This window comes from Anomaloglossus baeobatrachus, chromosome 5 (assembly GCF_048569485.1).
Source record: "Anomaloglossus baeobatrachus isolate aAnoBae1 chromosome 5, aAnoBae1.hap1, whole genome shotgun sequence".
Taxonomy (NCBI): domain Eukaryota; kingdom Metazoa; phylum Chordata; class Amphibia; order Anura; family Aromobatidae; genus Anomaloglossus; species Anomaloglossus baeobatrachus.
In genome coordinates, this window is record NC_134357.1 from 76,855,426 (window position 1) to 76,870,146 (window position 14,721).

General features: G+C 44.2%; 1 protein-coding gene across 1 annotated transcript in view; it reads left to right on the forward strand.

Annotated features, from left to right (window-relative positions):
• The window catches only part of SFXN2 (sideroflexin 2), an 80,450-nt gene that overhangs the window by 1,588 nt on the left and 64,141 nt on the right, over positions 1 to 14,721 (forward strand). The window contains 3 exon segments of the mRNA XM_075352317.1: positions 11,978 to 12,076; positions 14,207 to 14,329; positions 14,331 to 14,384. Of these exon segments, the coding sequence (XP_075208432.1) occupies positions 14,226 to 14,329; positions 14,331 to 14,384 (158 nt within the window). The 5' untranslated portion in view covers positions 11,978 to 12,076; positions 14,207 to 14,225.

The following is a 14,721-nucleotide window of genomic DNA, read 5'->3' on the forward strand; positions in this document are numbered from 1 at the left end:
AACTGTCACTCAACAAGCAGCTCATTTTATAAACTTTACTTTTTTTGGCTTTCAAACCCTATACATCCAAGCTGACCGCTATAGGTATGTATAGAATCAGCCTGATAGTGTCAGTATAGCACTGGCTTTAGGTTATATACAAAAATCCTGGTGACTGCTCCGCTTTAAGTAATATGTTAAAATTTGGTCCAAGGCTCAACAACTTCTGGATTTCCCCTATTGATCCCCAATGTCCATGGACACAGATCCATATAAACGAAAGATTCTCCAAAGTTTCCAGATCGGATTCCAGTTTTCTACCCAATTAAGGATTTGGGGACTCCGCTACAGGAGGTTTTTGGTATTTTTTTGATATTGTAAATTAACTTTCCAGCTTTCACCTTATTCAGGTTGATCTGTGAATCACACAGGTGGAGTACAGGTTATTTTAGGACAGCTTGTTGAAGTCACTGCCTATCTGCTTACATTAATTTACCCAGGTAATGATTGACTATAGGTCAATGTTATATTATCCTTACTATTTGTTCGTTCTTCATGAATTATTTTGCAAAGTTAGAGATGGTGCAGCTACAACCACGTCATGTACAAAACAAACCTGATGCCGAGGTCTTGTCTAGCCACCCGTCTGGGACCCTAAATGAGTGCATACTGCTACATGTGTACACTAGATAAGGATATCATCTCAACTGACACGTGCATATGTATCGTGAAGAGGGCCCCTGTACAAGAATATACACCGTGTGCAGAATTATTAGGCAAGTTGTATTTTAGAGGATTTTTTTTTTTATTATCGATCAACAACTATCTTCTCAATCAACCCAAAAGACTCATAAATATCAAAGCTTAATATTTTTGGAAGTTGGAGAGGATTTTTTTTAGATTTGGCTATCTTAGGAGGATATCTGTTTGTGCAGGTAACTATTACTGTGCAGAATTATTAGGCAACTTAATAAAAACCAAATATATTCCCATCTCACTTGTTTATTTTCACCAGGTAAACCAATATAACTGCACAAAATTTAGAAATAAACATTATTGCCATGCAAAAACAAAACCCCAAAAAACTAGTGACCAATATAGCCACCTTTCTTTATAACACTCAGCAGCCTACCATCCATAGATTCTGTCAGTTGCTTGATCTGTTTATGATCAACATTGCGTGCAGCAGCCACCACAGCCTCCAGACACTGTTCTGAGAGGTGTACTGTTTTCCCTCTCTGTAGATCTCACATTTCATGAGGGACCACAGGTTCTTTATGGAGTTCAGATCAGGTGAACAAGGGGGCCATGTCATTATTTTTTCATCTTTTAGACCTTTACTGGCCAGCCATGCTGTGGAGTAGTTGTATGCATTTCATGGAGCATTGTCCTGCATGAAAATCATGTTTTTCTTGAACGATACCAACTTCTTCCTGTACCACTGCTTGAAGAAGTTGTCTTCCAGAAACTGGCAGTAGGTCTGGGAGTTGAGCTTCACTCCATCCTCAAACTGAAAAGGTCCCACAAGTTCATCTCTGATGATACCAGCCCATACCAGTACCCCACCTCCACCTTGCTGCCGTCGGAGTGGAGCTCTCTGCCCTTTACTGATCCAGCCTCTGGCCCATCCATCTGGCCCATAAAGAGTCACTCTCATTACATCAGTCCATAAAACCTTTGAAAAATCAGTCTTAAGATATTTCTTGGCCCAATCTTGACGTTTTAGCTTATGTTTCTTGTTCAAAGGTGGTGGTTTTTCAGCCTTACTTACCTTGGCCATGTCCCTGAGTATGGCACAACTTGTGCTTTTTGATACTCCAGTAACGTTGCAGCTCTGAAATATGGCCAAACTGGTGGCAAATGGCATCTTGGCAGCTTCATGCTTGATTTTCCTCAATTCATGGGCAGTTATTTTGCGCCTTTTTTTGCCCAACACGCTTCTTGCGACCCTGTTGGCTATTTGCCATGAAACGCTTGATTGTTCGGTGATCACGCTTCAAAAGTTTGACAATTTCAAGACTGCTGCATCCCTCTGCAAGACATCTCACAATTTTGTACTTTTCAGAGCTCGTCAAATCTCTCTTCTGACCCATTTTGCCAAAGGAAAGGAAGTTGCCTAATAATTAAGCACATCTTATATATGGAGTTGATGTCATTACACCGCACCCCTCCTCATTACAGAGATGCACATCACCTGATTTACTTAATTGGTAGTTGGCTCTCAGCCTATACAGCTTGGAGTAGGACAACATGTATAAAACATATCATGTGATCAAAATACTCATTTGCCTAATAATTCTGCACACAGTGTATGGGCTCTTTCCACTTTGCATTAGGCTATTTTCACAGGGAATATTTTTGAGCAGGTTTTTTGTTTTAAGTGAATCCTCTCCAAAATCCTCAAGAAAAGCTGGACATCTCATTCCTTTCCTATGTGAAGTCCACTTTCCTGTTGATATGCGTTTTTGGGTGTTCTTTTATTTTTCTCTGAAGAAAGTTAAATGCCAAACCATAAAAAAAAAAAAAAAAAAGCAAATCAATTCCTGAAACATATCCTGATGGAATATACTCAAAACTAGGAAATGCGACACCAAAAAGTTTCCCCCTAAAATTAACATTTGACGAGAAACTGTTCCAAAACTCATGAGCGTTTCATAGTTGACGGGTTTTTTTTTTTTTTTGTTGTTTTTTTTTCTTAAAGTTTGGTTAATTGAAGCATATTCTGTAACTTTTTTTATGGTCAATTTTCAAACCTTTTTTTCATCTATTAATTAAGCAATGAAGTGCTAGCATTTTTTACGCAAAAACATGACAAAAACACTTTCAAAGTGCTCAAAAAGACACCCAGACGTCTTGGTGGTGCATTTGTAGCCTTCCCATTGACTTCTTGTATAGAATATTGAGCATCTTCATAGCAGAAACATCTGGAAAATGGTCCGCTCTTTTCCTTTGACTATTTGGTGCTTTTGGAAACTTAAAGCGAATGAACGATCAAAATCCTGAACATATGAACGGCACAGTCATTTCTTAATAGAAATGACTAGAAAGGGGCTTTCAAGCATTATTTGAGCAATCTGTTAAACATTTTTTGGGGAAACTGCTCCAATAGACTCCTCAAAAAATACTTTGTGAATGTATCTTCACTCATCCAAAATATCCCCCCCCCCCAAGGTCTCGAGCACACATCACACGTTTTTCAAGTATGCAGAGAAAAAAAAATGCGAGTTATCATCAAAAACGAGTGACTCGATTTGTGGGACTCCGCTCCAGCATCCAAGTCAGGATGGCGGCTAGACTGGAGGCTCGCAAATCTCTTACCCCAGTGCAGCTTTTAATTAGCCAGGGCTGGTGCGTCACATCTTACAGATAATGTTGTGCCAGTCGTGATAAATCAAATGCTACATTGAGTACGCTGGAAGGTAAGTGTAGCGCCCCTTAAGCCATCAGTGAACTACAAGCCACCAGGATGCACGGCCTACCCCCAGGGACCCAGAAGACCAGTGCCGGTAACACTAAAACATTCCAGTTAATCCCTGTTTCTGTTCCCAAATTCCCCAAAGACTGGTGACAGACTAGCGTTGGACCCAATGGATGGCCACCTAGGGGTAGAGCCGGTCCAGTCCACTAGACAACCAGTTGGCAGGGGGCAGACTGTGTGTGTGTGTGTGTGTGTGTGTGTGGGGAGACAGAGGAGTTGGTCGGTGACAGTGCGAGAGAGTGGAAGCACCAACAGGAGTGTGACAATGACCTGAGGGCCCAGGCGTGTGGCTGCCGGTGGAGTACGTTGGAGTACTTCCGGAACCATAGCACCAACGGGGTACAGGACCCTAGGTCAGGCAGACGCTCCAGACAGACCTGATAAAATCTGCACAGTGAGTGGACCATCAAGGACCTCACTGACCTTTTGAAGTTCGGGACACAGTAGCAACGGGAGAAATGGGAAACGGGACCGGAGAATCCGACCCCACAGGGATCACGCTACCGTCATACAGACTACAGTTGAGAGACTACCAGAAGGGGACTCCCAGATGCTCAAAGCCACGGGGACCCACCAGCCAGAGACAGGTGCAGGGGAAAGAAGCCACCAGGTCACTACACCAGCACTGGGACTAAGAGGACCAGTCTTCCTCAGGTGACCAGTTTGCAACCTACTGTGAGTAAAGGCACCAGTTACACTGCAACCCCTTGTGTGGCCTACCTTCATTCTGCACCCATCAACATTACCTATTCTCTGGGCCCGGCCCTGCTTGCGGAGGGTCTAACATCCTGGCTGCCACCAACACCAACCCCAGTAGTGAGAACTGTGCAGCGGTGGCTCCATCTTCATAGCCGCAACCCGTAAGTGGCATCACGTGATAAACTTTTATCTAACCTCCCTTGTAAATATACCCCTTTTAAAAAGCGTCCCCAGGGTCACGGAAACGGGCAACGGCCACCCAGTGACATCTACCCAACAGTACACCGCCCGAGGCCGAGTACCCTATAGCACTGGGCGACACATAAGACATTCACAAAACTCGCATCTAACCACCAGGTAACACTGACCTGGATGCTGGACTGGAGTCTCGCAAATCGATCCACTCTTCTTTAGTCATCATTGCTTTTCATGTATGGATAAATAAATGACAATGCTTTTCCTATCCTTTGCAATGTTAAATACAAACCAAACACAGATGCCGTTCATATTTTTCACGGACCCATAGACTTATATTGTACTTTTTGTCCGTGTTGCTACTAAAAATTCAAAAATTGGACATGTCTCCGTGAGGTTTTTTTTTTTTTTTTTTTAACAACTGCAGTCCATAAAAAAACAGGGAAATATATACAGTACAGACCAAAAGTTTGGACACACCTTCTCATTCAATGAGTTTTCTTTATTTTCATGACTCTGAAAATTGTAGATTCACATTGAAGGCATCTAAACTATGAATTAAAACATGTGGAATGAAATACTTAAAAAAAAAAAAAAAAAAAGTGTGAAACAACTGAAAATATGTCTTATATTCTAGGTTCTTCAAAGCAGGGCTGTGGAGTCGGTAAGCCAAACCTTCGACTCCGACTCCGACTCCTCAAATTCTCTTGCACCGACTCCGACTCCGGCTCCGACTCCGACTCCGGCTCCGACTCCGACTCCTACATATATTGCTTATAGTTAGGTGAAAAATTTATTGTAGTACATGAATATGTGTATGTGAACATTAGACATTTAATAATTTTTATGATACAATAATCAAGATATTTGGATAGAACATAAAATATATTTATTGGATACAACTTTAGAACACAAAACTGTAATAAATTGTAAATATGTAATACACTATGTAATATACAGTAGATTACATATATATCTTGTGTGTGTATATACACTGTGTATATATATATATATATAATATTACATATTTACAATTTATTAGTTTTTTGTGTTCTAAAGTTGTATCCAATAAATATTTTATGTTCTATCCAAATATCTTGATTATTGTATCATAAAAACAATTAAATGTCTGATGTTCACATTATACTACAATACATTTTTCACTTAAATATAAGCATTATACTAAATGTTATTATTTAGTAAAATATTCAGCACATTCTGCATTGCACTCCTGTCCCCAATTTATTATATATTTTAGGAGTCGGAGTCGGTGCATTTTATACCGACTCCAACTCCGACTCCGACTCCACCAAAATGAGCTCCGACTCCGACTCCACGACTCCGACTCCGACTCCACAGCCCTGCTTCAAAGTAGCCCCTTTTTGCTTTCATTACTACTTTACACACTCTTGGCATTCTCTTGATCAGCTTCAAGAGGTAGTCACCAGAAATGGTCTTCCAACAGTCTTGAAGGAGTTCCCAGAGATGCTTAGCAGTTGTTGGACCTTTTTGCCTTCACTCTGCGGTCCAGCTCACCCCAAACCATCTCGATTGTGTTCAGGTCTGGTGACTGTGGAGGCCAGGTTATCTGGCGTAGCACCCCATCACTCTTTCTTAGTCAAATAGCCCTTACACAGCCTGGAGGTGTGTTTGGGGGTCATTGTCCTGTTGAAAAATAAATGATGGTCCAACTAAACGCAAACCGGATGGAATAGCATGCCGCTGCAAGATGCTGTGGTAGCCATGCTGGTTTTGTATGCCTTCAATTTTAAATAAATCCCCAACAGTGTCACCAGCAAAGCCCCCCCACACCATCACACCTCCTCCTCCATGCTTCACGGTGGGAACCAGGCATGTAGAGTCCATCCGTTCACGTTTTTTCTACAAAGACACGGTGGTTGGATCCAAAGGTCTCAAATTTGGACTCATCAGACCAAAGCACAGATTTCCACTGGTCTAATGTCCATTCCTTGTGTTCTTTAACCCAAACAAGTCTCTTCTGCTTGTTGCCTGTCCTTATCAGTGGTTTCCTAGCAGCTATTTTACCATGAAGGCCTGCTGCACAAACTCTCCTCTTAACAGTTGATCTAGAGATGAGAAGGTGGTGTGTCCAAACTTTTGGTCTGTACTGTAGACTATAATCTGTGTGTTGTAATAATGACATGGATAGAACACATACATACAACATGGACACCTGAATGAGAATATAGGGTATGGGCACACAGTTTTCTGAAGAGTTTTTGGGGCAGATTCTCTCCAAAAAGTCTTGATATACTGTACTTCAAATAGATTCCATGCAAAAAAAAAAAAGTGGAGCAAAAAATTAATATACTGCACAGCAATGTAAAAGCGACATTGCTGCACACATGTTCAGTCTTTTGTTCCTTGTTTTCACCTATCTGTGGTATGCAAATGGTGAAGTGGTGAAAAGATGTAGCATCTAATGCTTCCAGATGGCTTCAGCTATAACTATATAAACTATAGTTATATAAACCTAAATAATTATAGGATTACTATAGAAAAAAAGACTGGCGGTAGTACCGCAGCAAAAACATAGGCAAAACCGCCAGTGAAGGTGCTTCATGAAAAAGACCACCTGTTTTTTCCTGAAGTGGTCTTGCCTAGTGTGATGGTGGAATATGGGGGGTTGTGTATCATGTTGTGTAGGTTAGTATATAAGGCGTGGTTCACTGTCCATTCTTTGTATTGCTTGTGTGTACATTGTATTGTCTATAGGTAATCACCCCCTGTAGTGTTTCTGTCCTTAAAGGCCCCGTCACACTAAGCAACATCGCTAGCAACATCGCTGCTAACGAACAACTTTTGTGACGTTGCTAGCGATGTTGCTGTGTGTGACATCCAGCAACAACCCGGCCCCTGCTGTGAGGTCGTTGGTTGTTGCTGAATGTCCTGGGCCATTTTTTAGTTGTTGCTGTCCTGCTGTGAAGCACAGATCGCTGTGTGTGACAGCGAGACCAGCAACAACTAAATGTTCAGGCAGCAGGAGCTGGCTTCTGCGGAGGCTGGTAACCACAGTAAACATCGGGTAACCAAGAAGCCCTGTCCTTGGTTACCCGATATTTACCTTTGTTACCAGCCTCCGCCGCTCTCACTGTCAGTGCCGGCTCCTGCTCTGTGCACATGTAGCTGCAGTACACATCGGGTTAATTAACCCGATGTGTGCTGTAGCTAGGAGAGCAGGGAGCCAGCGCTAAGCATTGTGCGCTGCTCCCTGCTCTGTGCACATTTAGCTGCAGTACACATCGGGTAATTAACCCGATGTGTGTGCTGTAACTAGGAGAGCAGGGAGCCAGCGCTCAGTGTGCGCTGCTCCCTGTTCTCTGCACGTGTAGCTCCGTGCGCTGGTAACCAAGGTAAATATCGGGTTGGTTACCCGATATTTACCTTAGTTAAAAAAGCGCAGCATCTTCCACGCGGCGCTGGGGGCTGGTCACTGGTTGCTGGTGAGCTCACCAGCAACTCGTGTAGCGATGCTCCAGCGATCCCTGCCATGTCAGGTTGCTGGTGGGATCCCTGGAGCATCGCAGTGTGACATCTCACCAGCAACCTCCTAGCAACTTACCAGCGATCCCTATCGTTGTTGGGATCGCTGGTAAGTTGCTTAGTGTGACTGGACCTTTAGTCTGGGTGATGGGGGCCTGGGATCCACCTAAACTCTCTGCTTGCCTGAAGAATTAGACAGTTAGGCTGGGTAGGACAAGAGAGAAGGATTGATCCTCTGAGGCAAAAGCTGATGCTGTGGCCAGCACCTCAGAGAGATTGTGAGAAACCCCGATTTTCCTGGAGAAGAACTGCTGGATGAGTGTGCCTCATCCCCGGGACATTTATGCCATTACTATTTTACCCTTTTTGTGGTGGATTATTTGATGGACATTCTGGATCGCATGAAATAAATATTATTTGGATTGCTCACTTGTCTCCCGCTCTGTTGATTTTGGGATATCTGAGAAGGACCCCGTGACACCCAGGAAAACCATAGCGCATCTGCTGGTATCTAATTCATTCTATTAGACTAGAGTCACACTTGCGAGTGCCTCACATGTAACGCGCGTAAGTCTCTCATTGCATCACACTCTCCGGACAGGAGCGTTTCAGCTGCATAGACATACATGCAATCGACCCGTTCCGGTCAGGAGAGTGTGCGGCCGTGCCAGGTGATTCAATGAGAGACTCGCCGCGAGTTACACGCGACGCACTCGCAAGTGTGACTCCAGCTTTAAAGGGATTCTGGGCAGAATGAGTGTTGAAACCCGGTACGGGTGCACCATTTTAAGTGCAGGTTCCCACCGGCTTGTTTTTCCTCTGTGTCTCCCCACCCGTTTTGGATAAAAAGAATGTTTGTCATTTTTTTAAGTGGATCCAGAAAGGAGAAACGTCTCCAAACTAGGCACTGTCCAATCAAAGGCTGCAATAAACGCTGTAGGGGAGAAAAAAAACTGTTCCAAAACCATTCTACACAACTTCAGAAGGCAAACTTCGCCATCAGTATCGTTCCCTAAAATAGTTTCTGCTTGAACTTTTTTTCCTCAAAACAACAAAAAAACCCTCCATCTGCACAGTGCCTTAGGGTATGTTCAGATAGAGTTTCTTGATGTGGATTTTGAAGCAAATCTTCTTCTACATCCAGATCAAACGCCTCTTCATATACTTTTTGAACACTGTTTGATCTGGATTTAGAAGCAAATCCGCTTCAAAATTTATGTCAAAAGCTCTGTGTAATGATGAGAGGGTTTTTGCATTTATATATTTTATTTTTTTTTTAAGACTTTTTTTAAAGTTGAACTGCTTCCAAATCTACATAAAAAATGGTTCAAATAAACTTCAAATATTCTTTTTCCATTGATTTCAACACAATCCACTTTGATATTCAGGTGCCGCCCCCGTGCCAGCAGCCGCCGCTGCTCGGATCCGGCCCTTTTGTGGGTGGCTCGAGGGTCACCGGACCCGGGGGTCTCGCGGACACGGCGAATAAAAAGGGGGACGTAGATGTACGGGCTAGGCCGTATTAAGTTCGTGACGCCACCCACGGTGTGTGGTGAAGTGGGACACCACCGCTGCCGTTGTGAGGAACCCGGGGGAGATGTAATGGCAGCTGGATGTTAACCCCTCCGTGGGTAGGGATGGTTGCCCCGGGACCCAGTGTCTTTGTGCAGGGTGTAGTCGATGGCGAGGGCCGGTGCGCCCCGGACGTGTAGGGGGTTAGTTGGTTACTCACAGTCAATAAACCACACGGGTCTTTTAGTAAACCAAGGTGCTGGTGGCCGGCCGCCGCGGCCGGTTGCATTCAGGTCCCCCACCCGGGCTGGTGGTCACTGTCCTTTTCCTCTGCACTGTCTTTGTAAAAGGTGGACTTCCGAGTCTGGAACTCAGGAGTCCGCTCCCGGCTGGATATGGCCTAAGGAGCCGTGCCCGCTGATGCTGGCCTGTGGGATCTATGGGATCTATGGGCCCTGGCAGTAGCCTCCTATCCCTATTGGTGGGCTGTAGTCTTCTATGAGGGACTTTGGGTGGGACAGGACCTATAATCCTGGCCTCAATCGGTTAATTAGCTAGGCCGCTGGTTTTGGTCCTGGCTTCAGGGTCCCCGTACCCCCTCTGTGCTACGGTTTCCGGGTCTGTTCCCAGTGTCGGTACTGGCGGGCTACAACCCTGTCCCGGTCCACTTCTGTTCTGCCGAGCCGTCTTCCCGTCTCCTGCTGACGGAGACCACCGTCTGCCACCTAGCCAGAGGTATCAGGGCTCCTACCCTGGCACCGTTCAATTTGAGCTTCTTCTCCTGCTGGGACTACACCTAGCTCCAGCCCATACTCCTCTCAACTTGAACTTCACAGTTATTCTGCTTGTTTTCCCGCCCCGGGCTGTCTGGACCCATAGGTGGGCATGTCCCAACAGCCTGGTCACGCCCACTGGTGTGTCTATCTTTCCCTAAGGGGGGGGTGACTAGGGTTTCAGGTCGGCTGTGTGTTGCCTAAGTGAGGGAAGGGAGTTGTGCAGGGGACCTATCTGTGACTACCTGGTTTTGCCAGGGCGTCACATTCATATGATGGGTTTTAGTGTATGTTCACACAATGTCTTTTACAGTTGAATACTGCCTGGAATCGGTTTCAAAAATTTCCAGAAGGTAAAAAAAAATAAATCTAGAAAAATGAATATAATGCACTGCAATTTAAAAAAAACGTTGCTGTGCACATGTCCAGGCTTTTCTCACTTCTTTTAACTGTTTGAGGGTTCAGAAACAATGAAGCAACTAAAAGATGTGACATATTTAGAGTTCACATGTCCAGTAATTATCCATTAGAACAGATCCAGCAGCAATCTGTTGACAAAAAAAGTTGTGCAGTTTAAAAAAAAAAAAAAAAAATTTTTTTAGCTGGATCCGTTTTTTATATTTATTGAAGTTCATGGAAAATGGATCCATTAATTAGCCATCCATTATCCTCCACATGAAACTGATCTAGTAGTCATACTACAGTTCCTTCACAAATGAAAGAAAAGTGGATGGTTAATTAACGATCCGTTTTCTGTAGATTTCAATGGAAAAAAAAAAATCCTTTTTTTTTTTTTGTACAAAAAAGTTGTTGTGTTTTGTAACTTTTTCGCCAATGAATTACTGCTGGATCTGTTCTAATGGATGATGTCTGGACATGTGACCTTGGTATTATTCTTTGGCCAGCTTCATTTTGAAGTCACCTGCTCTTAATATTTGAAAACTGTATGTAAAAAAAGTTGCTGGGCCCAGCTGCCGCATTAGACACCATTCACAGACGCTGGGACTGCTGGTGGGCGGGGGGAAGCAGTGAATATGTATGAGGGTAATGAGCGATCCCGAAAATAGTGTTACAGCTGTGCGGGAGACTTGGTAAGTATAACATACCTGCTCTAATCCCTAGCACTTTCTACCACCATTTTAAAGCACAAGGTTTTAAACTTATATGAGGATCTGCGTCAGGGCAGATATCTGGGACTAATTCCAGTCCCAAACCGGGTTTTTTATATTTTTTTTTTTTTTTTTTTTTTAAATCCGGTTGGACCCTTGGACCCACACAAATTGCACATTGTTGTTATGCTCTTGAAACAATGCTATCTTATGATGATCCTACACTGAAAATCATTTGATTCTATTGTATTGCCCATTCTCCTTCATGCAGTTGTGCCACTAATTACATTTTTTCACATTGTTTTTGGTTCTGTAATATTTCCAGTTGGCATATTTTAAAGGGAATGTCAGTAGGTTTTTTGCTATGTAATATGAGAGCAGCATGATATAGGGGCAGAGACCCTGATTCCAGTGATATGCCAATTACTAGGCTTAGGCTATGTTTTATCAATAAGAGAGAAGGACTAGGTGTCTCATGCCTCCTGGTCGAGCCACGCCTCCACCACTGATTGGCAGTTTTCTATGCACACTGTATATTGACAGAAAGCTGCCAATCAGTGGTGTGGGGTTCTACGTAGCTTAGCATTCTGAACTCTCATAAAGGGGTTATTCCCATCTCCAACATCCTGTCCCACTATATAGTAGGTGTAATAATAATATTAGCAAATATTTCAAATTATAAATACAAAATAGTTCTCCTGATTATAGCTGTTTCTCTTCATGTGCAGGGCATTGTAGTTTCCATGATTATGGCCAAGAGCAACAACTGTCACTATATGAAGTGGACATAACCATGGATACCTAAGCTGTAATGCCCTGCACATGAGGTAAGAGATATGGTTATATCAGGAAAACTATACTACATTTCTAATTGGAGGTATTTGCTAATTAATGTTATTGTTACCCTATTGGGATAGAATTTTGGAGCTGGAATAACCCTTTAAATTTGCAGCACAATAAACTGTGATTCTATCACAACTGCTGGACCCAGTAAATTAAGTGATACATCACTGAAATCAGGGTTTCTGCCTCTACAGTAACCTGCTCTCCAATAAGGTAATAAAAATGTGGTGCCCCTGAGCCTTCAGGCGCCACAGGGTACTGCACCTCCATTAGGGTGTAGTACTTATCCTGGGGTCCAGGGAAGGTAGGTACCGGTTTCCACTCACCCAAACATACAGTAACATTGGGTTGCCATTCCCAATGGGGACTGGGCCAGGGTCGGATCACAGTAGGAGGGTCACTACAGCAGTGGGTTTACAGGACGCCACCGCACCAGGGGCTCCCCGATCCCCTGGAGCTGGGACCCAGGGTCAGGGGGAAGCAACCACCAGGGGGAGTCATGAGCACACAATGGGAAGAGCAGGTTGACCTAGTGGCAGTAGTGAATCAGCCGGTGGCAGAGTCTGGGGCAACAGTTCAGAAACACACAACACAACTACAACAAACTAGAGGAGAGAACCGCTTCAGACACAGAGCAGAGTGGCCGTGCTGCGAGCAGCTCTGTAGGCCAAGGCATTTAACGCGGTCGCTGGGGAGAAGCAGGCGGCTGCTTACACAGGACCGGCGCTGTCGGGATACAGAATCCTAGGGCAGCTTTACTTCATGTTGTCTACCAACTCTGCAAGGGTCGCAGGTAATGGCTAGAACAGTCACCGGATCCGTCCCAATGAGTCTGCAGCCAAATAGCAAATAGGATCCAGGGTTGAGGACCAGCCCCAGCAAATAGGATCCAGGGTTGAGGACCAGCCCCACAACGGAACCGCGCTATCAGCATACAGAATGGGACACTTTACTGACACCGGGATTCCCAAGTGCTTCACGCCACGGGGTCCGATACTTAGCGCATCAAAGTAGGAAGGGCCCATAGGCTGACACACACACCGGACTTCACCTTTCACGGATCCGGGATCGGTTGGAGCCCATCGTGGCAGAGATCGGTACTCTGGGGCAGCACCTGAATGACTTGTGAGTAAAAAGACCCCCTGTCTCTGCCTCTCTTTTTACCGGCAGTCGCCCAGCGCTGCGGGTGCCATCGGGGGCTACCACCACCGCCATCTGTCCCTCCATCATCCTCCCACGGGGTAATCCCGCTCCGCCTATGGGAGAGTGACACCATCCAGGCTGCAACCATTATCATCAGCTCCGGAGAGCAGCACCCGCAGCGGCAGTCCATCTCTGGCCGCGGACCACAGGCGGCGACACGATCATAAAAGACTTTTCTAACAGTCACTACCACCCCCATCCTCCGTCCTAACTCCCATCCTTCCCTTCCTGTACGTCTCGGGGTCACGAAACCTGTTCAGGCCAGCCCGTGACGATGCAGAGGATCTGCACCCCCGACCTGGTGAACGTGTGTGGTGAAAACCCCTGGACCCCGGGGTTGTTACAATAAAATGATGATAGATTCCCCTTTAATAACCATATAATAAAACTGCTTTTGGACCTCTAAATCTTTGCTTGATTTTATGGACTTGTTAGCGATGGCCGTGGTAAAGCACCACTCCAGTGTTTTGTTTTTTTTTGTTGCACAGCTGGAGTGGTACTTTTAAAGCAAGTCCATTGCCCTGTCTGGTACTCACCTGCCGTCGTCTTCATCTTGTTCCAGAGTTGCGGCGGATGGTCTCCTCCTTTGATTTGTAACCTGCCAGCAGCTCCTGTGTTTCATACAGCTCACTGGAGGTGACAACTCAATACAACTCTATAAGAGCCTTGTTTTGGCCTTCTGGCTCTCATAGAGTTGCACTGAGTGCTTGTGACATAACCTCTGACTGTCCAGAAGTTACAAGCACAAGTTATACCTGGCTCTGAAAAACGATGAAGCCGCCGCAAGTTGAGTATGACAGGGCTTACAATTAAAGCACCACTCCAGCACTGAAAAAAAAAAAGTTGGTCCTTTTAAATTACTGAACCTTCTTGCAGTTATGAGTCCATGGTAATATTTTCTTCATTTTCAGTTAAACCAGGTTTACAAACATGGAAGTCGACGTTTCCAAATATAACATTGATGCCCCAAGATGGGACCAGAGCACGTTCATGGGGAGGTTGAAGCACTTCTTCAATATTACGGACCCAACGGTGGGTTGTATCAGAGCAAGAGCTGGATAGAGCAAAAATACTTGTGGAAGCATGCAGGTAATTTCATGGACTATTTTTCAAAATTAATCATTTAAAATTTGTTGGTAGTGGCTACATGGAAGCGCATGCATACATATATATAAATTTTATAGTGTGTGTGTGTGTGTGTGTTAATATAATATATATATATATATTATATATGTATATGTGTGTGGTGTGTATGTATGTATGTGTGTGTAATATATATATATATATTAGTATATATCATATACACACACATTTTGTTTTGTTTTGTTCTTCTTGCTTTATTTTATTTTGTTTAGAGGTTGTAGCTTAAACTGCACAGTCTTCAGTCTTGAGATGTGAGATATTTTGATTGATGGTGGTCAAGATG